The 26,591-nt window shown below is 47.3% G+C and overlaps 1 protein-coding gene across 4 annotated transcripts in view; it reads right to left on the bottom strand.

The window, feature by feature from the left end:
• The window catches only part of topbp1 (DNA topoisomerase II binding protein 1), an 89,787-nt gene that overhangs the window by 25,239 nt on the left and 37,957 nt on the right, over positions 1-26,591 (bottom strand). For all 4 annotated transcript variants that reach the window (XM_078426598.1, XM_078426613.1, XM_078426606.1 and 1 more), the window contains 10 exons: positions 23,942-24,258; positions 18,107-18,279; positions 16,130-16,341; positions 15,156-15,427; positions 11,399-11,575; positions 10,051-10,157; positions 9,174-9,297; positions 7,725-7,868; positions 4,822-4,927; positions 1,331-1,514 (listed from right to left, as the gene is read on the bottom strand). In XM_078426598.1, coding sequence (XP_078282724.1) covers positions 1,331-1,514; positions 4,822-4,927; positions 7,725-7,868; positions 9,174-9,297; positions 10,051-10,157; positions 11,399-11,575; positions 15,156-15,427; positions 16,130-16,341; positions 18,107-18,279; positions 23,942-24,258 — 1,816 coding nt within the window. The remainder of the gene's footprint in view (positions 1-1,330; positions 1,515-4,821; positions 4,928-7,724; positions 7,869-9,173; positions 9,298-10,050; positions 10,158-11,398; positions 11,576-15,155; positions 15,428-16,129; positions 16,342-18,106; positions 18,280-23,941; positions 24,259-26,591) is intronic.

Raw genomic sequence — 26,591 nt, 5'->3', positions numbered from 1 at the left:
TAGTTCCACCTGGCTACGCTTGGTCCATATCCCTCCAAACCTGTCCTATCCATGTACCTGTCTATTTCTTAAACGTTAGGACAGTCCTTGCCTCAACTACGTCCTCTGGCAGCTTGCTCCATACACCCACCACCCTGTGTGTGACTATGGTTTTATGCCTTGGTCAAGTAAGAACACAGAAAGCCTTTTCTAACTTGTTTTAAGGCCATAAGGAACAGGAGTAGAATTAGGCCATTTGTCCCATCGTCTATTCTGCCATTCAATCATGGCTGATCTATCTCTCCCTCCTAACCCCATTTTCCTGCCTTCTCCCCATAACCTCTGACACCCGTACTAATCAAGAATCTATTTATCTCTGCCTTAAAAATATCCATTGACGGCCTCCACAGCCTTCTGTGGCAAAGAATTCCACAGATTCACCACCCTCTGACTAAAGAAATTTCTCAGAAAAAATAAACTGCAGATGCTGGTTTAAATCAAAGGTAGACACAAAATGCTGGAGTAACTCAGCGGGTCAGGCAGCATCTCTGGAGAGAAGGAATGGGTGACATTTCGGGTCGAGACCCTTCTTCAGACTGATGCATCTCTGGAGAGAAGGAATGGGTGACGTTTCGGGTCGAGACCCTTCTTCAGGAGAGGTTTCAGAGTCATAGACAGGTGCAGGATAGGACAGCTTTAGATAGTTATGGGCCTAATGCAGGCAGGTGGGACTAGTGTAGTATGACTTGTGTAGGGTCTCCGGCGCTGTGAGGTAGCGACTTTGCCGTTTGACTTGTTTGACTTGTGGGACTAGTGTAGTTTGACTTAAAGGACGTTCCTTCAGGAAGGAGATGAGAAATTTATTTGGCAGACACAATGCTGGAGTAACTCAGCGGGACAGGCAGCATCTCTGGAGAGAAGGAATGGGTGACGTTTCGGATCGAAACCGAAGTGTCACCCATTCCTTCTCTCCACAGATCCACAACTCTCTGACCGAAAAGGTTTTTCCACATCTCCGTTCTAAATGGCCTACCCCTTGTTCTTAAACTGTGGCCCCTGGTTCTGGACTCCCCCAACATTGGGAACATGTTTCCTGCCTCTAACGTGTCCAACCCCTTAATAATCTTATACGTTTCGATAAGATCTCCTCTCATCCTTCTAAATTCCAGCGTATACAAGCCTAGTCGCTCCAGTCTTTCAACATATGACAGTCCCGCCATTCCGGGAATTAACCTAGTAAACCTACGCTGCACGCCCTCTTTTGAGACCCGAAACGTCCTTTAAATCTGAGGCTGTGACGTGTAGTCCTTGTAGCAAAGAATGTTGCTTTTAAATGCAGGATAAGAGAGACCTGAGGGACTCGAGTGCCCTGCTGCGTCCTGTGCGGGGCCCACAGTCTGCGGACACGGAGTGGTCCAGGATTCCCCTCGCTGCCGCTCCACGGAACCCGCCCGGCTTGTCCACTCGCGTGGCCGACATTATTTCCTGCAGCTGCCGCTGGAAATTCTCTCTCATTTCGGAGGTTTCCGTCAAGTCTGTCAAAGGAGGAAAAGGTGGTTAATAGACCGACGGGTTGTCGCGATAAAGATCAAACTATCACGGGGCGGCACGGTGGTGCAGTGGCAGGGTCGCTGCCTCACAGCGCCGGAGACCCGAAACGTCACCCATTCCTTCTCTCCAGAGATGCTGCCTGACCAGATTGATTCCTAGGATGGCAGGACTTTCATATGAAGAAAGACTGGATAGACTCGGCTTGGAATTTAGAAGATTGAGGGGGGATCTTATAGAAACGTACAAAATTCTTAAGGGGTTGGACAGGCTCGATGCAGGAAGATTGTTCCCGATGTTGGGGAAGTCCAGAACAAGGGGTCACAGTTTAAGGATAAGGGGGAAGTCTTTTAGGACCGAGATGAGAACGTTTTTTTTCACACAGACAGTGGTGAATCTGTGGAATTCTCTGCCACAGAAGGTAGTTAAGACCAGTTCATTGGCTATATTTAAGAGGGAGTTAGATGTGGCCCTTGTGGCTAAAGGGATCAGGGGGTATGGAGAGAAGGCAGGTACGGGATACTGAGTTGGATGATCAGCCATGATCATATTGAATGGCGGTGCAGGTTCGAAGGGCCGAATGGCCTCCTCCTGCACCTATTTTCTATGTTTCTATGTTTCTATGACCCGCTGAGTACTCGAAGCCCTCCGTTTCTTCCTCGACCGTAGAACCAGCCAATCCCCATCGACCAACACTCTCCTCCGCCTAGCAGAGCTGGTTCTTACCCTCAACAACTTCTCCTTTGACTCCTCCCACTTCCTCCAAACCAGAGGCGTGGCTATGGGCACTCGCATGGGCCCTAGCTACGCCTGCCTCTTTGTTGGGTACGTCGAACAATCCCTGTTCCAGACGTACACTGGCCCCATCCCCGAACTCTACCTCCGCTACATCGACGACTGCATTGGTGCTACCTCTTACACCCATGCAGAACTCACTGACTTTATACACTTCACCTCCAATTTCCATCCTGCTCTTAAATATACCTGGACTATCTCTGACATCTCCCTCCCGTTTCTGGACCTCACCATCTCCATCACAGGAGAAAAACTAGTGACGGACATTTATTACAAGCCCACCGACTCGCACAGCTATCTGGACTACACTTCTTCCCACCCGGTCCTCTGCAAAAAGTCTATCCCCTACTCCCAATTCCTCCGTCTACGCCGCATCTGCGCCCGGGATGAGGTGTTTCACACTAGGGCTTCCGAGATGTCCTCGTTTTTCAGAAAACGGGGCTTCCCCTCCTCCATTATAGATGAGGCTCTCACTAGGGTCTCTTCTACATCCCGCAGCTCCGCTCTTGCTCCCCATCCCCACACTCGCAACAAGGACAGGATCCCCCTCGTTCTCACCTTCCACCCCACCAGCCAGCGGATCCAACATATTATCCACCAACATTTCCGTCACCTACAACAGGACCCCACCACTGGCCATATCTTCCCATCCCCTACCCTCTCTGCGTTCCGCAGAGACCGTTCCCTCCGCAACTCCCTGGTCCACTCGTCCCTTCCTACCCAAACCACCCTAACCCCGGGCACTTTCCCTTGCAACCGCACGAGATGCAACACCTGTCCCTTTACCTCCCCCCTCAACTCCATCAAAGGACCCAAACATTCTTTCCAGGTGAGACAGAGGTTCACCTGCACCTCCTCCAACCTCATCTATTGCATCCGCTGCTCTAGATGTCAACTTATCTATATCGGCGAAACCAAGCGCAGGCTCGGCGATCGCTTCGCTGAACACCTGCGCTCGGTCCGCATTAACGCAACTGATCTCCCGGTGGCCCAGCACTTTAACTCCCCCTCCCATTCCCAGTCTGACCTCTCTGTCATGGGCCTCCTCCAGTGCCATGGTGAGGCCCGCCGGAAGTTGGAGGAGCAGCACCTCATATTTCGCCTGGGCAGTTTGCGGCCCGGTGGTATGAACGTCGACTTCTCCAACTTCAGATAGCTCCTCTGTCCCTCCCTTCCCCTCCTCCTTCCCAGATCTCCCTCTATCTTCCTGTCTCCACCTATATCCTTCCTTTGTCCCACCCCCGACATCAGTCTGAAGAAGGGTCTCGACCCGAAACGTCACCCATTCCTTCTCTCCCGAGATGCTGCCTGACCTGCTGAGTTACTCCAGCATTTTGTGAATAAATCGATTTGTACCAGCATCTGCAGTTATTTTCTTATACCCTTGAGTTACTCCAGCATTTTGTGTCTACCTTCGATTTATACCAACATGTGCAGTTTTTTGACCTACACATGGACTGGGCAGTGCTGTCTGTACGGAGTTTGTACGTTCTCCCTGTGACCGTGTGGGTTTTCTCCGGCAGCCTGAGCAGTGGGACACTACACTGACCGTCACAACTGTTCCCTTAGACCCAAAGGGAACAGAGTGCTGGAGTAACAAGCACGAAGGAAGCAATTGAAGGAAACATTGATTAGTTTGGAGTATTGCGAGCAGTTCTGGTCATCCCATTACAGGAAGGATGTGGAGGGATTGGAGAGGGTGTAGACCAAGAATACTGCCTGGATTAGAGGTTTCAGAGTCATAGAGTCACAGTGTGGAAACAGGCCCTTCGGCCCAACTCGCCCACACCGGCCAACAATGTCCTAGCTACACTATTCCCACCTGCCTGCGCTTGGTCCATATCCCTCCAAACCTGTCCTATCCATGTACCTGTCCAACTGTTTCTTAAACATTGGGATAGTCCCAGCCTCAACTACCTCCTCTGGCAGCTTGTTCCATACACCCACCACCCTCTGTATGAAAAAGTTACCCCTCGGATTCCTATTAAATCTTTTCCCCTTCACCTTGAACCTATGTCCTCTGGTCCTTGATTCCCCTACTCTGGGTAAAAGACTCTGTGCATCTCCCCGATCTATTTCTCTCATGGGTTTCAACAGCAGGGGGAGGTTAGATGGCTTTGGATCGTTTTCTCTGGAGGGTCGGAGTTTCAGGGGAGACCTGATGGAAGTATACAAAATATTGAGCGGCGTGGATAGGGTAGACAGTCAAAATCTTTTTCCTCAAAGTGCAAATGCCAAAGACGAGAGGGCATAGCTAATAAGGTGATGGGGAGAGTTACTCCAGCACTCTGTGAAACGTCACCTATCCATGTTCTCCACAGATGCTGCCTGACCCGCTGAGTTACTCCGGCACTCTGTGAAACGTCACCTATCCAATGTTCTCCAGAGATGTTGCCCGACCCATTGAGTTACTCCTGCACTTTGTGTCTTTTTTCCCCAGATGATATCAAACAACGAAAGTGAAATAGTTTGCTGGATGATAATTAAGTCTCACTTTACCTACAAACTCTTGTTTTTGAGGATTCTTTTCCGCCTCGAGTGTTTGTTCATCGTTTGTCTTTTCATCGTTTTCACAGTCAGCTTGCTCATCCTCAGGGTTAGTGGTCTGTCAGAAAGCCCAGAAATAATCATTTATTCAGTTTAGTTTAGCTTAGAGATACAGCGTGGAAACAGGCCCTTCAGCCCACCGGGTCCACACCGACCAGTGATCACTGATTCGCACAAACACGATCCAATACACACTGCAGACAAGCCAATTAACCAACAAACTCGTATGACTTTATTGTGGGAGAAAACCGGAGCACCCGGAGAAAACCCACAAAGTCACAGGGAGAACGTACAAACTCTGTACGATCTGTAGTTAGGATCAATCCTGGGTTTGATATATAGGAGCAAAGAGGTCCTTCTGCAGTTGTACAGGGCCCTAGTGAGACCGCACCTGGAGTACTGTGTGCAGTTTTGCTCTCCACATTTGAGGAAGGATATTCTTGCTATTGAGGGCGTGCAGCGTAGGTTTACTATAATAAAATAACTGCAGATGCTGGTACAAATCGAAGGTATTTATTCACAAAATGCTGGAGTAACTCAGCAGGTCAGGCAGCATCTCAGGAGAGAAGGAATGGGTGACGTTTCGGGTCGAGACCCTTCTTCAGACTGATGTCAGGGGGGCGGGACAAAGGAAAGATATAGGTGGAGACAGGAAGATAGAGGGAAATCTGGGAAGGAGGAGGGGAAGAGAGGGACAGAGGAACTATCTAAAGTTGGAGAAGTAGGTTTCCTAGGTTAATTCCCGGAATGGCGGGACTGTCATATGTTGAAAGACTGGAGCGACTAGGCTTGTATACACTGGAATTTAGAAGGATGATTTAGAAGGATTTAGAAGGCTATATTTAAGAGGGAGTTAGATGTGGCCCTTATGGCTAAAGGGATCAGGGGGTATGGAGAGAAGGCAGGTACAGGTTACTGAGCTGGATGATCAGCCATGATCATATTGAATGGCGGTGCAGGCTCGAAGGGCCGAATGGCCTACTCCTGCACCTATTTTCTATGTTTCTATAAGAGGGGATCTTATCGAAATGTATAAGATTATTAAGGGGTTGGACACGTTAGAGGCAAGAAACATGTTCCCAATGTTGGGGGAGTCCAGAACAAGGGGCCACAGTTTAAGAATAAGGGGTAGGCCATTTAGAACGATGAGGAAAAACTTTTTCAGTCAGAGAGTTGTAAATCTATGGAATTCACTGCCTCAGAAGGCAGTGGAGGCCAATTCTCTGAATGCATTCAAGAGAGAGCTAGATAGAGCTCTTAAGGATAGCAGAGTCAGGGGGTATGGGGAGAAGGCAGGAACGGGGTACTGATTGAGAATGATTAGCCATGATCACATTGAATGGTGGTGCTGACTTGAAGGGCCGAATGGCCTCCTCCTGCACCTATTGTCTATGGCGCTCTGAGGCAGCAGCTCTACCACCACCACTGAGCCGCCCCTATTAGCAAACAAATCAAACTACATTAGTCCCACCTGCCTGCATTAGGCCCATATCTATCTAAAGCTATCCTATCCTGCACCTGTCTAAATGTTTCTTAAACATTTCAACAGTCCCTGCCTCAACTACCTTTTCCGGCAGCTCGTTCCATACACCCACCTCTCTTTGTTAAAAAAAGTTACCCCTCAGGTTCCTATTAAATTTTTCTCCCCTCACCTTAAACCTATGTCATCTGATTCTCGATTCCCCTACTCTGGGCAAAAGACCCTGTACATTTACCCGACCTATTCCTCTCATGATTTTGAATGCCTCTATAAGATCTCCCCTCATCTTCCTGCGCTCTAAGGAATAGAGTCCTAGCCTGCTCAACCTCTCCCTAGAATTAAGGGCCTCGAGTCCTGACAACATCGTCGTAAACACTCTTTCCCGTTTGACAACATCTTTCCTATAACATGGTGACCAAAAGTGAACATAATACTGAAAGTGTGGCCTCACCAACATCTTACACAACTGCAACATGACCTCCCAACGTTTATACTCAATACTCTGACTGTAGAAGGCCAATGTGCTGGAAGCCTTCTTGATCACCCAAACGTCCCGTGACGCCACTTTCCTTGAGACTGGCAACACCTATCCATGTTCTCCGGAGATGCTGCCTGACACCGATGAGTTACTCCAGCACTCTGCGCCTTATTTTGTAAACCAGCATCTGCAGTTCCGTATTTTCAATCAATACTCTTACTGAAGAAAGGTAATGTGCCATAGAGCCTTTTAGACCACCCAATCCACCTTCAAGGAACTATGTACCTGAACTCCTAGATCCCTCTGCTCTACAACGCTCCCTAGGTGTAGCTACCATTCACTGTGTAGGTACTGCCCATGTTAAACTTCCCAAAATTTGACAACTCACATTTCTCCGTGTTAGTTTAGTTTAGTTTGGAGATACAGCGCGGAAACAGGCCCTTTGGCCCACGCCGACCAACAATCCCCGCACATTAACACTCTCCTTCACACACAACACACTAGGGACAATTTTTACATTTACCAAGCTGATTAACCTACAAACCTGTGTAGGAATGCGGGAGGAAACCGAAGATCTCGGAGAAAACTCACGTCGGTCACGGGGGGAGCGTACAAACTCCGTACAGACGGCGCCTGCGGTCGGGATGGAACCCGGGTCTCCGGCGCTGCGTTCGCTGTAAGGCAGCAACTCTACCGCTGCGCCCTATTAAATTCCATCAACGTTTCCTCAGCCCAACCGATCGAGATCCTGCTGCAATTTTTCACAGCCATCTCCACTGTCTACAATGCCACCCACCGTAGTGCTCTATGACCTGACTGACACATGTAAATTGTCCGGGGAAATCTGAGCACAACAAAGTATCACAAACTGTACTACAATATACGTTCTCAACGTACCTGCTTATCCCTGCACCTTGCTTCAGATGGGCATCGGCGGGAGGAGACCTTAGTCTCATGTACGGCACTCATATCCAGACTCATGTTAGGGTTATATGTGTGAGGGTAAAGACATTCAGGCACCTTCCTCTGCTCGTCAGCACACTGCAACAAAGAATTTCACATTTAGTGCAATAATTAACAACGTCTTCACAAAACACAAAAGGTGTAACTATGAAAACATATTCATCTGCAGTTATACTTCAAATAAAATAAATATCGGCAGGTTATTTATGTAGGTAGGTTATATAACCTAGTTAGGTTATGAGAACAAAGCCCTACACGTTGCCAATATAGATAGACTTTAGCAAGGCATTTGGTTTAGTTAGGCGTAGGAAGGAACTGCAGATGCTGGTTTACACCAAAGATAGACACAAAATGCTGGAGTAACTCAGCGGGACAGGCAGCATCTCTGGCGAGAAGGAATGGGCGACGATTCGGTTCTGAAGAAGGGTCTCGACTCGACAAGCCACCCATTCCTTCTCTCCAGAGATGCTGCCTGACCTGCTGAGTTATTACTCCAGCATTTTGTGTCTATTTGGTTTAGTTTATTTGGATGAGAACATACAGGGCAAGATTAACAAGTTTGTAGAAGATACAAAAGTGGGCGGGTTTGCAGATAGTGAAGATGGTTGTGAAAGATTGCAGCAGGATCTGGAACAATTGGCCAGGTCGGCTGAGGAATGGTTGAGAAATGTGAGGTGTTGCATTTTGGGAAGTCTAACATGGGCAGGACCTACACAGTGAATGGCAGGACTCTGGGGAGTGTTGTAGAGCAGAGGGATCTAGGAGTGCAGGTGTATGGTTCCTTGAAGATGGAGATGCAGGTAGATCGGGTGGTCAAAAAAGCGTTTGGTACATTGGCCTTCATCAGTCAGACTATTGAGTATAGAAGTTGGGAGGTCATGTTGCAGTTGTATAAGACGTTGATGAGACCCCATTGTGTTCAGTTCTGGGCACCATGTTATAGGAACGATGTTGTTCAGCTGGAATGGGTACAGAGAAGATTTACAAGAATGTTGCCAGAGCTGGAGGGTCTGGAGTAACTCAGCGGGTCAGGCAGCATCTCTGGAGGACATGGATAGGTGACGTTTCACAGAGTGCTGGAGTAACTCAGCGGGTCAGGCAGCATTTGTGGAGAACATGGATAGGTGACGTTTCACAGAGTGCTGGAGTAACTCAGCGGGTCAGGCAGCATCTGTGGAGAACATGGATGGGTGACGTTTCACAGAGTGCTGGAGTAACTCAGTGGGTCAGGCAGCATCTCTGGAGAACATGGATAGGTGACATTTCACAGAGTGCTGGAGTAACTCAGCGGGTCAGGCAGCATCTCTGGAGAACATGGGAGAGGTGGCGTTCAGGTTGGGACCCTTTTTGAGCTTGTCTTCAAGAGGGAAATACTTGTCGTACAGCAAGCAGCCAGTGTTCCGAGACAATGTGAACGCCCTTTTCTTTGATGGACTTGTATTCCCGACTGGTGTCATTCTGTTTGCCCTGGTAGATGTAATGAGTTACCATCTCTTCATAACTCCACCTGAAAACAGAAACAATATGCTCAGCATAAAGTGCGTTTTCACCGATCCAAAGTCAGAAACAAGCATTCTAAAAATGCTTCTTAATTCTAAAGATGTGGAAAAATATTTTCACACAGAGTTGTGAATTTGTGAGGAAAAATTAGGAGATCGGTCTCCTAATTTGAGGAAGGACATTCTTGCTATTGAGGGAGTGCAGCGTAGGTTCACCAGGTTAATTCCCGGAATGGCGGGACTGTCATATGATGAAAGAATGGAGCGACTGAGCTTGTATTCGCTGGAATTTAGGATGAGAGGGGATCTTATAGAAACATAAACAATTATTAAGGGATTGGACACGCTGGATGCAGGAAACATGTTCCCAATGTTGGGGGAGTTCAGAACCAGGGGCTTACACAGTTTAAGAATAAGGGGTAGGCCATTTAGAAGTGAGATGAGGAAAAACTTTTTCACCCAGAGGGTTGTGAATTTGTGTAATTCGCTGCCTCAGAAGGCAGTGGAGGCCGATTCACTGGATGAATTCAAAAGAGAGTTAGATAGAGCTCTTAGGGCTAACGGAATCAAGGGATATGGGGAAAAGGCAGGAACGGGGGGGGGGGGGGGGGGGGGGGGGAAGGAGGGTACTGATTGTGGATGATCAGCCATGGTCACATTGAATGGTGGTGCTGGCTCGAAGGGCTGAATGGCCTCCTCCTGCATCTATTGTCTATTTATCTATGCAAAAAAGTTGGGGCATTGGAGCAATGAACCGATACCTGTAATCTGCTCCCAGAGAGGCTGCAATCGCGTTCAAGTCTCCCTGCCGCCCGCCAAGCTTCTTGCTCACACAAATCATAACATCCGCTAAGATCTCCGGCTTGTCCTGGCAAAGAAAGCAATACGTTTACAGTCAATGCCTTCACAGCTCCAACCGTGACACTTGTGGCACCTTCATGCCCACGTTGGCTTTGCACACAGCCTGTCACAGCTGGCGGCTCGCCAGCGGCCTCACGAGAAGGTCCAGCCACAAGAGCTCAATAACAACGCCAAGGTCAGACGCACTCACTGGCCTCATCTGCACGCGGGTTATGTTTGGTGAGAACGCGGGTAAAAGGGGCTTCTGGAAGAAACGAGACACTAGGTGACTGGCTCAGCTAAGTGTCGTTTGTTTGCTGCTTTCTGTCGTGGGATTCAGTTGATCCTACACCATTCTAAAAGCATTAATTAGACTATCCAATTTGCCGAGAAATAAAACATCCAGAGAGTCGAAGATATTGATGTACAAAATCATAAGAGGAATAGATCGGGCAGATGCACAGAGTCTCTTTCCTAGAGTAGAGGTGTCGAGAACCAGAGGGCATAGTTTTTAACATGAGTAGGGATAGAATTAATAGGAATCTGAGGGGTAACATTTTGACACAGAGGGTGGTGGGTGCTTGGAACGAGCTGCTGGATGAGGTCATTTTGACCATCGCAACGTTTAAGAAACAATTAAACGGGTACATGGATAGGACAGGTTTCGAGGGATATGGGCCAAAGGGAGGGAAGTGGGACGAGTTTACACCGATCAGCCAAAACATTATGACCTGATGAGCCAAAACATTATGACCGCCTGCCTAATATGCTGTTGGTCCTCCGTGTGCAGCCCCATACGCAGCAGGGTGCGATGCACTGTGTATTGTGACACATTCCTCCCGTGACCACCATTAACATTTTCTGTGACTTGTACCACAGTCGACCTTCTGTCGGTTCGGACCAGACGGGATAGCCTTCGTTGCCCTCACGCATCGATGAGCCTTGGGCGCCCAACACCCTGTCTGTCAGGGGGTATGGGGAGAAGGCAGGAACGAGGTACTGATTGAGAATGATCAGCCATGATCACATTGAATGGCAGTGCTGGCACGAAGGGCCGAATGGCCTACTCCTGCACCTATTGTCTATTGTCTAAACACAGTCAGTCATTATGTACAAATCCAGAATCAACAAGCTTACCCCCTGGGTCGGCGAGATTTACCCAGGTTGGGAACCCTTGAATTAGACTATCTGTTTTGCTGAGAAATAAAATGTCTACAAAGGAACAATACACTTAGCTCCTGCTACTGAAAGATAGCGCTGCAGTTTTACCTTGGCTGGTTCAGGCGCATGCAACTGTGGGCTTTCAGCAGACCATGCCACCACGTTCCGTCTGCTATTAGCCAAAGCCACCTTCAGATTCCTCCCAATCACTTCAGACAAGGGAGTACTCATCTTCCTGTTACGCTGGTTTGGGTTCTTTGGAGTCTCCAGAGCCGCCAATGCATCCTGCAATGAAGAAGACGTCATTGATAAACTGCCCGAGGCAGATAATTATAGACAATAGACAATAGGTGCAGGAGGAGGCCATTCGGCCCTTCGTGCCAGCACTGCCATTCAATGTGATCATGGCTGATCATTCTCAATCAGTACCCCGTTCCTGCCTTCTCCCCATACCCCCTGACTCCGCTATCCTTAAGAGCTCTATCTAGCTCTCTCTTGAATGCATTCAGAGAATTGGCCTCCACTGCCTTCTGAGGTTAATTGGCTTGGTACAAGTGTAAATTGTCCCTAGTGTGTGTAGGATAGTGTTATTGTGCGAGGATCACTGGTCGGCGCAGACTCGGTGGGCCGAAGGGCCTGTTGCCGCACTGTATCTCTAAACTAACGAAACTATCAGCGGTTTCGAACCCTAAGCAGAGTGGCTATAACACCTTTGGATGGTGTTCCTGTTCCTGTACAACCTCAAGGGCAATACTTTGATGGGCATCTATGTAACTGGTGTTACAATGTGGAGAACTGTATTCTGCACTCTGTATCTACCACTTTGTTCTATCCATTGCACTTGGGTTTGACTTCATAAGTTCTTAAGTTATTGGAGCAGAATCAGGCCATTCGGCCCATCAAGTCCACTTCGCCATTCAATCATGGCTGATCTATCTCACCCACTCAACCCTATTCTCCTGCCTTCTCTGCATCTGCGGGCGGTCACGGTGGTGCAGCGGTAGAGTTGCTGCCTTACAGCGAATGTAGCGCTGGAGACTCGTGTTCGATCCTGACTACGGGCGCCGTCTGTACGGAGTTTGTACATTCTCCCCGTGACCTGCGTGGGTTTTCTCCGAGATCTTCGGTTTCCTCCCACACTCCAAAGACGTACAGGTATGTAGGTTAATTGGCTGGACGGCGCGGACTCGGTGGGCCGAAGGGCCTGTTTCCGCGCTGTATCTCCAAATCTAAATCTAAATCTAAAATTTCTCCCCATAACCCCTGACATCCGTACTAATCAAGAATCGATCTATCTCCAAGTTAAAAGTATCTCATATCATATCATCATATCATATATATACAGCCGGAAACAGGCCTTTTCGGCCCACCAAGTCCGTGCCGCCCAGCGATCCCCGTACATTAACACTATCCTACACCCACTAGGGACAATTTTTACATTTACCCAGCCAATTAACCTACATACCTGTACGTCTTTGGAGTGTGGGAGGAAACCGAAGATCTCGGAGAAAACCCACGCAGGTCACGGGGAGAACGTACAAACTCCTTACAGTGCAGCGCCCGTAGTCAGGATCGAACCTGAGTCTCCGGCGCTGCATTCACTGTAAAGCAGCAACTCTACCGCTGCGCTACCATTGACTTGGCCTCCAGTCATCTGTGGCAATGAATTCCACAGATTCACCACCTTCAGATTATAGAAATTCCTCCTCATCTCCTTCTGAAAGGAACATCCTTTTATTCTGAAGCTGTGCCCTCTGGTCCTAGACTCTCCCACAAGTGGAAACATCCTCTCCACATCCACTCTATCCAGGCCGCTCACTATTCCGTGTTTCAATAAGGCCCCCCCTCATCCTCCTAAACTCCAGCAAATAAGCTCTGAATTACAGAAACTTGGTGACATTGGTTTAGTCTTTTTGCTCTCTTATTGTTGGTTGTTTTTTTATGTGTACGTATGTGTGTGTGTATGTGCATACATATATGTGCGTACATAGAAACATAGAAAAACAGGTGCAGGAATAGGCCAACCGGCCCTTCGAGCCGGCACCGACCGCCATTCAATATGATCAGTACCCCATTCCTGCTTTTTCCCCCATATCCTTTGATTCCTTTAGCCCTAAGAGCAAAATCTAAGTCTCTTGAAAACATCCAGTGAATCGGCCTCCACTGCCTTCTGTGGCAGAGAATTCCACAGATTCACAACTCTCTGGGTGAAAATGTTTTTCTTCATCTCAGTCCAAAATGGCCTACCCCTCATTCTTAAACTGTGACCCCTGGTTCTGGACTCTCCCAACATCGGCAACATTTTTTCCTGCATCTAGCCTGTCCAACCCTTTAAGAATTTTATGTTTCTAAAAGGTCCCCTCTCATCCTTCTAAATTCCAGTGAATACAAGCCCAGTCGACCCATTCTTTCATCTTATGTCAATCCCGCCATCCCAGGAATTAACCTGGTGAACCTATGCTGCACTCCCTCAATAGCAATAATGTCCTCCCTCAAATTAGAAGACCAAAACTGCACACAATATTCCAGGTGCGGTCTCACCAGGGCCCTGTACAACTGCAGTAGGACCTCCTTGTTCCTAAACTCAAATCCTCTCGCAATAAAGGCCAACATGCCATTAGCTTTCTTAACTGCCTGCTGTACCTGCATGCTTACTTTCAGTGACTGATGTACAAGCACACCCAGGTCTCGTTGCAACCTCCCCTTTTCCTAATCTGACACCATTCAGATAATAATCTGCCTTCCTGTTCTTGCCACCAATCTAACCTCACATTTATCCACATTATACTGCATCTGCCATGCATCTGCCCACTCACACAACCTGTCCAAGTCACCCTGCAGCCTCATAGCATCCTCCTCGCAGCTCACACTACCACCCAGCTTTGTGTCATCCGCAAACATGGAGATGTTACATTTAATTCCCTCATCTAAATCGTTAATATATATTGTAAATAACCAGCACCGAGCCTTGCGGCACCCCACTAGTCACTGCCTGCCATTCTGAAAAGGACCCGTTAATTCCTACTCTTTGCTTCCTGTCTGCCAACCAGCTCTCTATCCATGTCAATACCCTACCCCAATACCATGTGCTCTAATTTTGCACTTGAGTATGACCTTTTCAAAGGCTTTTTGAAAGTCCAGATACACCACATCCACTGGCTCTCCCTTATCCATTCTACTTTTACGTCCTCAAAAAATTCCAGAAGATTAGTCAAGCATGATTTCCCCTTCATGAATCCATGCTGACTTTGACCGATCCCGTCACTGCTTTCCAAATGCGCTGCTATAACATCTTTAATAATCGACTCCAGCATCTTCCCCACTACCGATATAAGGCTAACTGGTCTATAATTCTCCCTTTTCTCTCTCCCCCCTTTCTTAAAAAGTGGAGTTACACCGGCTACCCTCCAGTCCACGGGAACTGATGCAGAGTCAAGAGAACATTGGAAAAGGATCACCAATGCATCCACAATTTCTAGGGGCCACCTCCTTGAGTACTCTGGGATGCAGACCATCAGGCCCTGGGGATTTATCTGCCTTCAGTCCCAACAGTTTACCTAACACCATTTCCTGACTAATGTGGATTCCCTTCAGGTCCTCCCTCCCACTAGATCCACAATGTGGGGGGGGGGGGGGGGGTCAATGGGGGAACTGTGTGTGTGTGTGGGGGGGGGGGAACAAAAGGGGAAGCCGGCATGCGTTGTAACTTTTAGTCAACGCCGTTGACAATGTATACTTTGTGAATGCAAGCAAAGAATCTCGCTGTGCCTAGTCACAATGTGACAAAAAGTATTCCTATCTCGGTACACGTGACAACAATAAACCTAAACCGTTTATGTCCAGCAATGGAAGAACGTGTCAGTACCTGAACATCAAATGATGGTTTGAAGAGCTTGTCCTTACAGAGGAACTTTGAAGGTGTATCAAGTCGTAACTTCGCTTCCTTCTGCAGACTCGGTTCACCTGCATCTGCTTTGTCCACTTTGTTTTGTTGAGACACAACCATCTGGAAGGCTTTACTCTGGAATTTATTTACATCCAGCGGAGTCACGGCGGTGGGTAGTTTGGTCGAGGAGAACTCAGGTGAACGCTCCGGCATTCGGCACAGCTCGGCGGCAGCTCGATTCACTTCCTCAACTTAATACATGTAAAAATTCAATAAATGTGACAAAAATATTTCAACAAAACCACGCATCGTCACAGATTCTAGCATTAAATTGGGTTGCACAAATCTTTCACTAATTTACAGAAATGAGGTGGCACGGTGGTGCAGCGGTAGAGTTGCTGCCTCACGGCGCCAGAGACCCAGATTCAGTCCCGACTACCGGTGCTGTCGTTACGGAGTTTGTACGTTCTCCCCGTGACCTGCGTGGGTTTTCACCAGATGCTCCGGTTTCCTCCCACACTCCAAAGTAGTTAAGGTTTGTTGGTTAATTGGCTTCGGTAAAATTGTAAATTGTCCCTGTGAAATGTGTTAGTGCGCGGGGATCGCTGGTCGATGCAGACTTGGTGGGCCGAAGGGCCTGTTTCCGCGCTGTATCTCTATATAAACAAAAAAACTCAAGCACCTGAGCAATAGGGAGAGGTTGGACAGGCTCGGAGTCTTTTCCTTAGAGCGCTGGAGGATGATGGGTTAGCTTATAGAGGGGCGTAAAATCATGAGGGGAATAGATCGGGTGAATGCACAGTCTTTTATCCAGAGTAGGGGAATCAAGAACCATTCACCCACCACCCCCTTGTGTGAAAAAGATACCCCTCAGATTCTTATTAAATTCTTATTCATCCTCAACATTTACAGATTGAGAATGGGTTTTAAACAATCATTTGCAAAACACTTACCAGGCTTATTGCAGTTTTCTACTAAGTACTTGCTTTCATCCGCCTTCTTCCCAGTTCTAGCGGATTCAAAGAGCCAAGCCGGAGACACCGCTGGTAAACTCCACTTTTTTGCAGCGTCGTACTTGGAGCCTTGCGGTTCTTGCAGAACCAAATGGGTGCTCGCAAGCATGTCCTTCTTCACGTTAACTTTCCGAACAAAAAATTCCTGCACTCTAAACAAATCAAGAAATCTCAATGGCTCCTGTTAAATGCACTCATGTCTTCAGATTAAGGCTGTATTTCACTTAACATCGATTTACACCGATCAGCCAAAACATTATGACCTGATGAGCCAAAACATTATGACCACCTGCCTAATATGCTGTTGGTCCTCCGTGTGCAGCCCCATACGCAGCAGGGTGCGATGCACTGTGTATTGTGACACATTCCTCCCGGGAACACCATTAACATTTTCTGTGACTTGTGCCACAGTCAACCATCTGTCGGTTCGGACCAGACGGGATAGCCTTCGTTGCCCTCGCGCATCGATGAGCCTTGGGCGCCCAACACCCTGTCTGTCGCCGGTTTGTGGTTTGTCCCTCCTCGGACCACTGTCGGTCGGTACTCACCACTGCTGACAGGGAGCACCCCACAAGCCTTGCCGTTTCAGAGATGCTCTGACCCAGTCGTCTGGCCAGAACAATTTGGCCCTTGTCAAAGTCGCTCAGGTCTTTAAACCTGCCCATTTCTCCTGCATCCAACACGACAACTTCAAGAACTGACTTCAATTGCTGCCTAATATATCCCACCCCTTGACAGGTGCCATTGTAACAAGATTATCAATGTTATTCACTTCGCCTGTTTTGGCTGATCAGTGTAGTTTAGTTTAGAAATACAGCATGGAAACAGGCCCTTTTATCCCATTGAGTCCATGCTGACTAGCATCCCCTGTATACAAGCACTATCCAACACACTAAGGACAATTTATAATCTTTACTGAAGCACATTAATATACAAACCTGCATTTCTTTGGATTGTGGGAGGATACTACTCCTATCACTTATGACCTTATAATCTATCTCTCCCTCCTAACCCCATTCTCCTGCCTTCTCCCCATAACCTATGACAGATGTACTAATGAAGAATCTATCTATCTCTGTCTTAAATATATCCACTGACTTTGCCATCGTAGCTGTCTGTGGCAAAGAACTCCACAGATTCTCCACACTCTGATTAAAGAAATTCCTCCTCATTTCCTTCCTAAAGGAACGCCCTTTAATTCTGAGGCTGTGCCCTCTGGTCCCAGACTCTCCCACTGGTGGAAACGTCCTCTCGTGGATGCACAATGGAAACAGATTTGACCAAGACTGTGAGAAATTTTAAGGTGGAGAGAGATAAATTCCTTAATTAGTATGGGTGTTATGGGGAGAAAGGGGTTGAGAGGGAAAGATAGATCAGCCATGAGTGAATGGCGGAGTAAACTAGATGAGCCGAGTGGCCAAATTTCGCTCCTGTGACTTATGAACTTGTGAATTGCAGTGTACATTTTATTAAACTAAGAAAAATAGAAAATAGGTGCAGGAGGAGGCAATTTGGCCCTTGGAGCCAGCACCGCCATTCATTGTGATCATGGCTGATCATCCACAATCAGTAACCCGTGCCTGCCTTCTTCCCATACCCCTTGACTCCGCTAGCCCCTAGAGCTCTATCTAACTCTCTTTTAAATTCATCCAGTGAATCCGCCTCCACTGCCTTCTGTGGCAGAGAATTCCACAAATTCACAACTCTCTGGGTGAAAAAGGTTTTTCTCTCTTATTAAACATTTGCATAGTCTGAAGAAGGGTCTTGACCCGAAACGTCACCCATTCCTTCTCTCCTGAGATGCTGCCTGACCCGCTGAGTTGCTCCAGCATTTTGTGTATGCCTTCGACTTATCCCAGCATCTGCAGTTATTTGCATCGGGCAGTAACGTGGATTTACGACATTGGTCACAGTTACCTTGCTCCGAGTAATTCCGCGATGTTGAACAGGGCATCGCGTTCCACTCCGGTGAACTGGCTAATGGAAAGTACACAATTGTCCAGGGGATTTCTTCCTTCCACGTAGGATATTGGAGTAAATAAGGCATTGGAATGCACCGGGAGAATGCACTGCTGATCTATACACATCGCCTGCAAAGGAAAGAGACACTTGTAGTGCAATGGCAACTCCAGTCTTTCCCAGTAAACTCTTTTCCAATCGCCATCACTCTGAATCAGTCTGAAGAAGGGTCTCGACCCGAAACGCCACCCATTCCTTCTCTCCTGAGATGCTGCCTGACCTGCTGAGTTACTGAAATAAATCACTCTACAGGGAGTCGGAGTGATCTTAACGCAAGCTCCAACAGAGAGATCTTCAGGACGTTTTTCCAGTTTCGATTTTAGATTTAGAGATACAGCGCGGAAACAGGCCCTTCGGCCCACCGGGACCGCGCCGCCCAGCGATCCCCGCACACTAACACTATCCTATACACACTAGGGACAATTTTTACATTTGTCCAGCCAATTAAGCTACATACCTGTACGTCTTTGGAGTGTGGGAGGAAACCGAAGATCTCGGAGAAAACCCACGCAGGTCACGGGGAGAACGTACAAACTCTGTACAGATGGCACCCGTAGTCAGGATCGAACCCGAGTCTCCGGCGCTGCATTCGCTGTAAGGCAGCAACTCTACCGCTGCGCCACCGTGCCGCTTTAATTAGTTGTTTATCAAAGTGGTTGTACAAACAAAGAGATGAACGTACCAGACTGTACTTATTTCGCATTCAAGTCGTAGCTGGCTGCTCTGTTCCCTCCCCGTCTGCTCACAGCTCTCATTACAGGTCTGGTAAGAACTGTATCCTCTCCCTCCCTGTGTCTAACTCCTCCCTGTCCCTGTGTCTCCAGATATACCTCCTAGTTCCGGCTCCTCCCAGTCTGTTATGCCCATATATGTACACATTCATCTAACCACAGCCCCCAAGTGTCCAATATAATACGGCAAGATATATCTAGACAAAATAATATAATGTGCTAACAGCAGCCAGCACGAACACACATGGCTCCCACCTGTAGGAAGGAACTGCAGGTGCTGGTTTAAACCGAAGATAGACACAAAATGCTGGAGGAACTCAGCAGGACAGGCAGCATCTCTAGAGAGGAGTGGCCTGAAGAAGGGTCTCGACCCGAAACATCACCCATTCCTTTTCTCCAGATAAGCTGCCTGTCCCGCTGAGTTACTGCAGCATTTTGTGAATAAATACCTTCGATTTGTACCAGCACCTGCAGTTATTTTCTTACACACACATATATATATACACACACATACACACACATACACACACCCACACACACATACAATTGGAAAATTTACACACCAAATTACCAGTTTCAAGCCTCTTTTAGTGCATTTCAAAGTAAAAACAGACATTACAAAATAATGTGAATGTCACTGTACACTAATAACATTTAAGTAAATATCTATTGTCTAGATATATCTTGCCTTATTATTTTATTCCTGCTATTGAGGGCGTGCAGCGTAGATTTACTAGGTTAATTCCCGGAATGGCGGGACTATCATATGTTGAAAGACTGGAGCAACTAGGCTTGTACACACTGGAATTTAGAAGGATGAGAGGGGATCTTATCGAAACAATAGACAATAGACAATAGGTGCAGGAGTAGGCCATTCAGCCCTTCGAGCCAGCACCGCCATTCAATGTGATCATGGCTGATCACTCTCAATCAGTACCCCGTTCCTGCCTTCTCCCCATACCCCCTCACTCCGCTATCCTTAAGAGCTCTATCCAGCTCTCTCTTGAAAGCATCCAACGAACTGGCCTCCACTGCCTTCTGAGGCAGAGAATTCCACACCTTCACCACTCTCTGACTGAAAAAGTTCTTCCTCATCTCCGTTCTAAATGGCCTACCCCTTATTCTTAAACTGTGGCCCCATGTTCTGGACTCCCCCAACATTGGGAACATGTTTCCTGCCTCTAATGTGTCCAATCCCCTAATTATCTTATATGTTTCAATAAGATCCCCCCTCATCCTTCTAAATTCCAGTGTATACAAGCCTAATTGCTCCAGCCTTTCAACATACGACAGTCCCGCCATTCCGGGAATTAACCTAGTGAACCTACGCTGCACGCCCTCAATAGCAAGAATATCCTTCCTCAAATTTGGAGACCAAAACTGCACACAGTACTCCAGGTGCGGTCTCACCAGGGCCCGGTACAACTGTAGAAGGACCTCTTTGCTCCTATACTCAACTCCTCTTGTTACGAAGGCCAACATTCCATTGGCTTTCTTCACTGCCTGCTGTACCTGCATGCTTCCTTTCAGTGACTGATGCACTAGGACACCCAGATCTCGTTGAACATCCCCTCTTCCTAACTTGACACCATTCAGATAATAATCTGCCTTTCTATTCTTACTTCCAAAGTGAATAACCTCACACTTATCTACATTAAACTGCATCTGCCATGTATCCGCCCACTCACACAACCTGTCCAAGTCACCCTGCAGCCTTATTGCATCTTCCTCACAATTCACACTACCCCCCAGCTTAGTATCATCTGCAAATTTGCTAATGGTACTTTTAATCCCTTCATCTAAGTCATTAATGTATATCGTAAATAGCTGGGGTCCCAGCACCGAACCTTGTGGTACTCCACTAGTCACTGCCTGCCATTCCGAAAGGGACCCATTTATCCCCACTCTTTGCTTTCTGTCTGTCAACCAATTTTCTATCCATGTCAGTACCCTACCCCCAATACCATGTGCTCTAATTTTGCCCACTAATCTCCTATGTGGGACCTTGTCGAAGGCTTTCTGAAAGTCGAGGTACACCACATCCACTGACTCTCCCCTGTCAATTTTCCTAGTTACATCCTCAAAAAATTCCAGTAGATTTGTCAAGCATGATTTCCCATTCGTAAATCCATGCTGACTCGGAATGATCCTGTTACTGCTATCCAAATGCTCAGCAATTTCGTCTTTTATAATTGACTCCAGCATCTTCCCCACCACTGATGTCGGACTAACTGGTCTATAATTACCCGTTTTCTCTCTCCCTCCTTTCTTAAAAAGTGGGATAACATTTGCTATCCTCCAATCCACAGGAACTGATCCTGAATCTATAGAACATTGAAAAATGATCTCCAATGCTTCCACTATTTCTAGAGCCACCTCCTTAAGTACCCTGGGATGCAGACCATCAGGCCCTGGGGATTTATCAGCCTTCAGTCCCATCAGTCTACCCAAAACCATTTCCTGTACAACCATTTCCGTTGGAAACGTACAAGATTATTAAGTGGTTTGACACGTTAGAGGCAGGAAACATGTTCCCAATGTTAGGGGAGTCCAGAACAAGGGGCCACAGTTTAAGAATAAGGGGTAGGCCATTTAGAACTGAGATGAGGAAAAACTTTTTCAGTCAGAGAGTTGTGAATCTGTGGAATTCTCTGCCTCAGAAGGCAGTGGAGGCCAATTCTCTGAATGCTTTCAAGAGAGAGCTAGATAGAGCTCTTAAGGATAGCGGAGTCAGGGGGTATGGGGAGAAGGCAGGAACGGGGTACTGATTGAGAATGATCAGCCATGATCACATTGAATGGCGGTGCTGGCTCAAAGGGCCAAATGGCCTCCTCCTGCACCTATTGTCTATTGTCTAAATTCACACATTAATTGATAATCAGCCCAAAAAGGTGGTAATTGGCTTTTGTGCTGTGTTTTATATTTTAACCCCGTCTTCATTAATTTAGTTATATAATCTTGCACTTAATATTTACTCATGACAGTTCCACCACTGTTTTTCTGGCACTCTTGGTTCCAGAGCTTTGCTGGCCAAGGAAGAGCTTTGCTGGCTGGGAATTTCTCGCGGAACCCCTAGTGACCTCTAGCGGAACCCCAGTGTTCATTACAAGTCTATACCGTTTCTTTTCTCTTTTTTTTCGATCCGATTTCTCCGTTGGTAAAGTGAAAAATGCGGAAATCGTGCAAAAGGCGCGGAAAATGGATTTTAAAAACGCGGAAATCCGCGGAAACGCAGAAAATTCACATGCCTGGTCTGAAGAAGGGTCTCGACCTGAAACGTCACCCATTCTTTCTCTCCAGAGATGCTGTCTGTCCCACTGAGTTACTCCAACATTTTGTGTCACTCTCCAGCAACCTTTGACGCCCTTCCTCATCACAAACCTCAACACTCTGCTGTAAAAATACCCAATGTCTCCATTGCCCAGTCAAAATTGTGTTGCAGCCAATATGGCCTACATAATACAAATAGTGTTCCTTAATTCATCAATCACATTTTATCCCTTTTGCATAATGGAAATATGTGTTACAGCAGAACTGCCTGAGTGATACTAAGTTCATAAATGATAGGAGTAGAATTAGGACATTCGGCCTATCGTCTACTCTGCCATTCAATCATGGCTGATCTATCTCTCCCTCCTAACCCCATTCTGCTACCTACTCCCTATCACCCCTGACACCCGTGCTAATCTAACAATAATAGGTGTGGCACGGTGGCGCAGCGGTAGAGTTGCCGTCTTACAGCGAATGCAGCGCCGGACACCCGGATTTGATCCTGACTACGGGCGCTGTCTGTACGGAGTTTGTACGTTCTCCCCATGACCTGCATGGGTTTTCTCCGAGATCTTCGGTTTCCTCACACACTTCAAAGACGTGCAGGTTTGTAGTTTAATTGGCTTGGTACATGTAAAAATTATCCCTAGTGGGTGTAGGATAGTGTTAATGTGCGGGGATCGCTGGGCGGCACGGAGGGCCAAAGGGCCTGTTTCCACACTGTATCTCTAAACTAAACTAACAGCAGAATTACGTCATTCAGCCCATCAAGTCTACTCTGCCATCAAGTCTACTCCGCCATTCAATCATGGCTGATCTATCTCTCCTTCCCAATCCACTTTGGTGGTAAGAATAGGAAGGCAGATTCTTATCTGAATGGTGTCAGGTTAAGAGAAGGGGACGTACAACGAGATCTGGGTGTCCTAGTGCACCAGTCACTGAAAGGAAGCATGCAGGTACAGCAGGCAGTGAAGAAAGCCAATGGAATGTTGGCCTTCATAACAAGAGGAGTTGAGTATAGGAGCAAAGAGGTTCTTCTGCAGTTGTACAGAGCCCTAGTGAGACTGCACCTGGAGTACTGTGTGCAGTTTTGGTCTCCAAATTTGAAGAAGGATATTCTTGCTATTGAGGGCGTGCACCGTCGGTTTACTACGTTAATTCCCGGAATGGCGGGACTGTCATATGTTGAAAGACTGGAGCGACTAGGCTTGTATACACTGGAATTTAGAAGGGTGAGAGGGGATCTTATCGAAACATATAAGATTATTAAGGGGTTGGACACGTTAGAGGCAGGAAACATGTTCCCAATGTTGGGGGATTGTTGATTGTTGGTTCAATGTTGAATCTGGGGCCACAGTTTAAGAATAAAGGGTAGGCCATTTAAAACGGAGATAAGGAAAAACTTTTTCAGTCAGAGAGTTGTAAATCTGTGCAATTCACTGCCTCAGAAGGCAGTGGAGGCCAATTCTCTGAATGCATTCAAGAGAGAGTTAGATAGAGCTCTTAAGGATAGCGGAGTCAGGGGGTATGGGGAGAACTGGTTGAGAATGATCAGCCATGATCACATTGAATGGTGGTGCTGGCTCGAAGGGCTGAATGGTCTACTCCTGTACCTATTGTCTATAACCCCATTCAGCTGCCTTCTCCCCGTAACCCCTGACACCCGTACTAATCTAATTAATAATCTAGCCGTCTCTGCCTTGAAGATATCATCATAGAATGATTTTCTTACCAGCCATGTATTCGTAACTACTTCGCCCACTGTTGCATCCACGTAGGTGCCCAATAATGGCACGACTGCGTAGTCAGCCACAGCTCGGCTGCGTGGTGGTAAAACCTGCCCGCGGTTACCCTCGATCAGCTCAGCCATGTAGGCCTCGTCTTCGTTGGAAAAGCCAAATATTAGAAATCGCTTTTTCCAAAACAGTCCCTCGTCTGCAGTTCTTGTTTGGTCGACAGAAGTGCTCGCCGTATCGTCATTTTCCAGCGCGGTCTTGTGGAGGCCGCCAGTTAAGTTACGGTCAGTTTTCTCCACGTTTTCAGGACCGTCTTCGTGACAAGGAAAAGTTTAGTTCACGTCGATAATTTGTTGAAACGCAAGGGGGGGAAATCAGAAAGTAGGAAATGTTAACAGGCAGACGAGAGAACAATTCAAAGTGCAAACTGAACCAAGGCAGATCGCAAGAAAATAATAGTAGGGTGGCGCAGCGGTAGAGTTGCTGCCTCTCCGCACCAGAGACCCGGGTTCAATCCTGACAAAAGACGAATGGCCTACTCCTGCACCTATTGTCTATTGTCAAGCCAGTTAATCTACAAACCTGTACGTCTTTGGAGTGTAGGAGGAAATCGAAGATCTCGGAGAAAACCCATGCGGTCATGGGAAGAACGCACAAACTCCATGCAGACAGCACCCGGATGGAACCCGGGTCTCCGGTGTTGCAAGCAAGCGCTGTAAGGCAGCAACTCTACCGCTGCGCCACCGTGCCGCTCATAATTATCAGGGAACTAAACCATCCAACTAACATCTAGAGAGCAGTCCGGAACAACAATCTACCTCATTGGAGACCCAAGGACAATCTTGATCAGACTATACTGGCTTTATCTTGCACTACATGTTATTCACGATATTCCCTTTATCCTGTATCTGTGCACAGCGGACGGCTCAATTGTAATCATGTATTGTCTTTCTGCTGACTGGTTAGCACGCAACAAAGCTTTTCATTGTACCTCGCTCGGTAAATTAATGACTGTTTGAAAATGAAAAGTAAAAGGTCATAAGGAACAGGAGTAGAATTAGGCCATTCGGACCATCAGGTCTACGCCACCATTCAATCATGGCTGATCTATCTCTCCCTCCTAAGCCCATTCTCCTGCCTTCTCCCCATAACCCCTGACACCTGTACTAATCAAGAATCTAACAGGTCACATAGAAACATAGAAAATAGATGCAGGAGTAGGCCATTCGGCCCTTCGAGCCTGCACCGCCATTCAATATGATCATGGCTGATCATCCAGCTCAGTAGCCTGTACCTGCCTTCTCTCCATACCCCCTGATCCCTTTAGCAAAAAGGGCCACATCTAACTCCCTCTTAAACATAGCCAATGAACTGGCCTCAACTACCTTCTATGGCAGAGCATTCCACAGACTCACCACTCTCTGTGTGAAGAAATGTTTTCTCATCTCGGTCCTAAAAGACTTCCCCCTTATCCTTAAGCTGTGACCCCTGGTTCTGGACTCCCCCAACATCGGGAACAATCTTCCCGCATCTAGCCTCTCCAACCCCCTAAGAATTTTATATGTTTCTATAAGATCCCCCCTCAGTCTTCTAAATTCCAGCGAGTACAAGCCCAGTCTATCCAGTCTTTCCTCATATGCAAGTCCCGCCATCCCAGGGATTAATCTGGTGAACCTTCTCTGTACTCCCTCTAAGGCAAGAACGTCTTTCCTCAGGTTAGGAGACCAAAACTGCACACAATACTCCAGGTGCGGTCTCACCAAGGCCCTGTACAACTGCAGCAGAACCTCCCTGCTCCTAAACTCAAATCCTCTTGCTATGAATGCCAACATACCATTCGCTTTCTTCACTGCCTGCTGCACCTGCATGCTTGCTTTCAATGACTGGTGCACCATGACACCCAGGTCACGTTGCATCTCCCCTTCTCCCAATCGGTCACCATTCAGGTAATACTCTGCTTTCCTGTTCTTGCCGCCAAAGTGGATAACCTCACATTTATCCACATTATATTGCATCTGCCATGCATTTGCCCACTTGCCTAATCTATCCAAGTCACTCTGCAGCCTCCTAGCATCCTCCTCGCAGCTAACACTGCCACCCAGCTTCGTGTCATCCGCAAACTTAGAGATGTTGCATTCAATTCCCTCGTCCAAATCATTAATATACACTGTAAATAACTGGGGTCCCAGCACTGAGCCTTGCGGTACCCCACTAGTCACTGCCTGCCATTCCGAAAAGGACCCGTTTATTCCTACTCTTTGCTTCCTGTCCTCCAACCAATTTTCTATCCACCTCAAAACTGAACCCTCAATACCGTGTGCTTTAAGGTTGTACACCAATCTCCTATGTGGGACCTTGTCGAAGGTCTTCTGAAAGTCCAGATATAACACATCGACTGGTTCTCCCTTATCCACTCTACTAGTTACATCCTCGAAAAATTCTATAAGATTCGTCAGACATGATTTGCCTTTGGTAAATCCATGCTGACTTTGTCCGATGATTTCACCACTTTCCAAATGTGATGCTATCACATCTTTAATAACTGACTCTAGCATTTTCCCCACTACCGATGTTAGGCTAACTGGTCTACAATTCCCCGTTTTCTCTCTCCCTCCCTTTTTAAAAAGTGGGGTTACATTAGCTACC

This window comes from Rhinoraja longicauda, chromosome 2 (assembly GCF_053455715.1).
Source record: "Rhinoraja longicauda isolate Sanriku21f chromosome 2, sRhiLon1.1, whole genome shotgun sequence".
In the NCBI taxonomy this organism is placed as follows: domain Eukaryota; kingdom Metazoa; phylum Chordata; class Chondrichthyes; order Rajiformes; family Arhynchobatidae; genus Rhinoraja; species Rhinoraja longicauda.
Note: the sequence above shows the minus strand (reverse complement) of the source record. Positions and strands in the feature narration are given on the sequence as shown.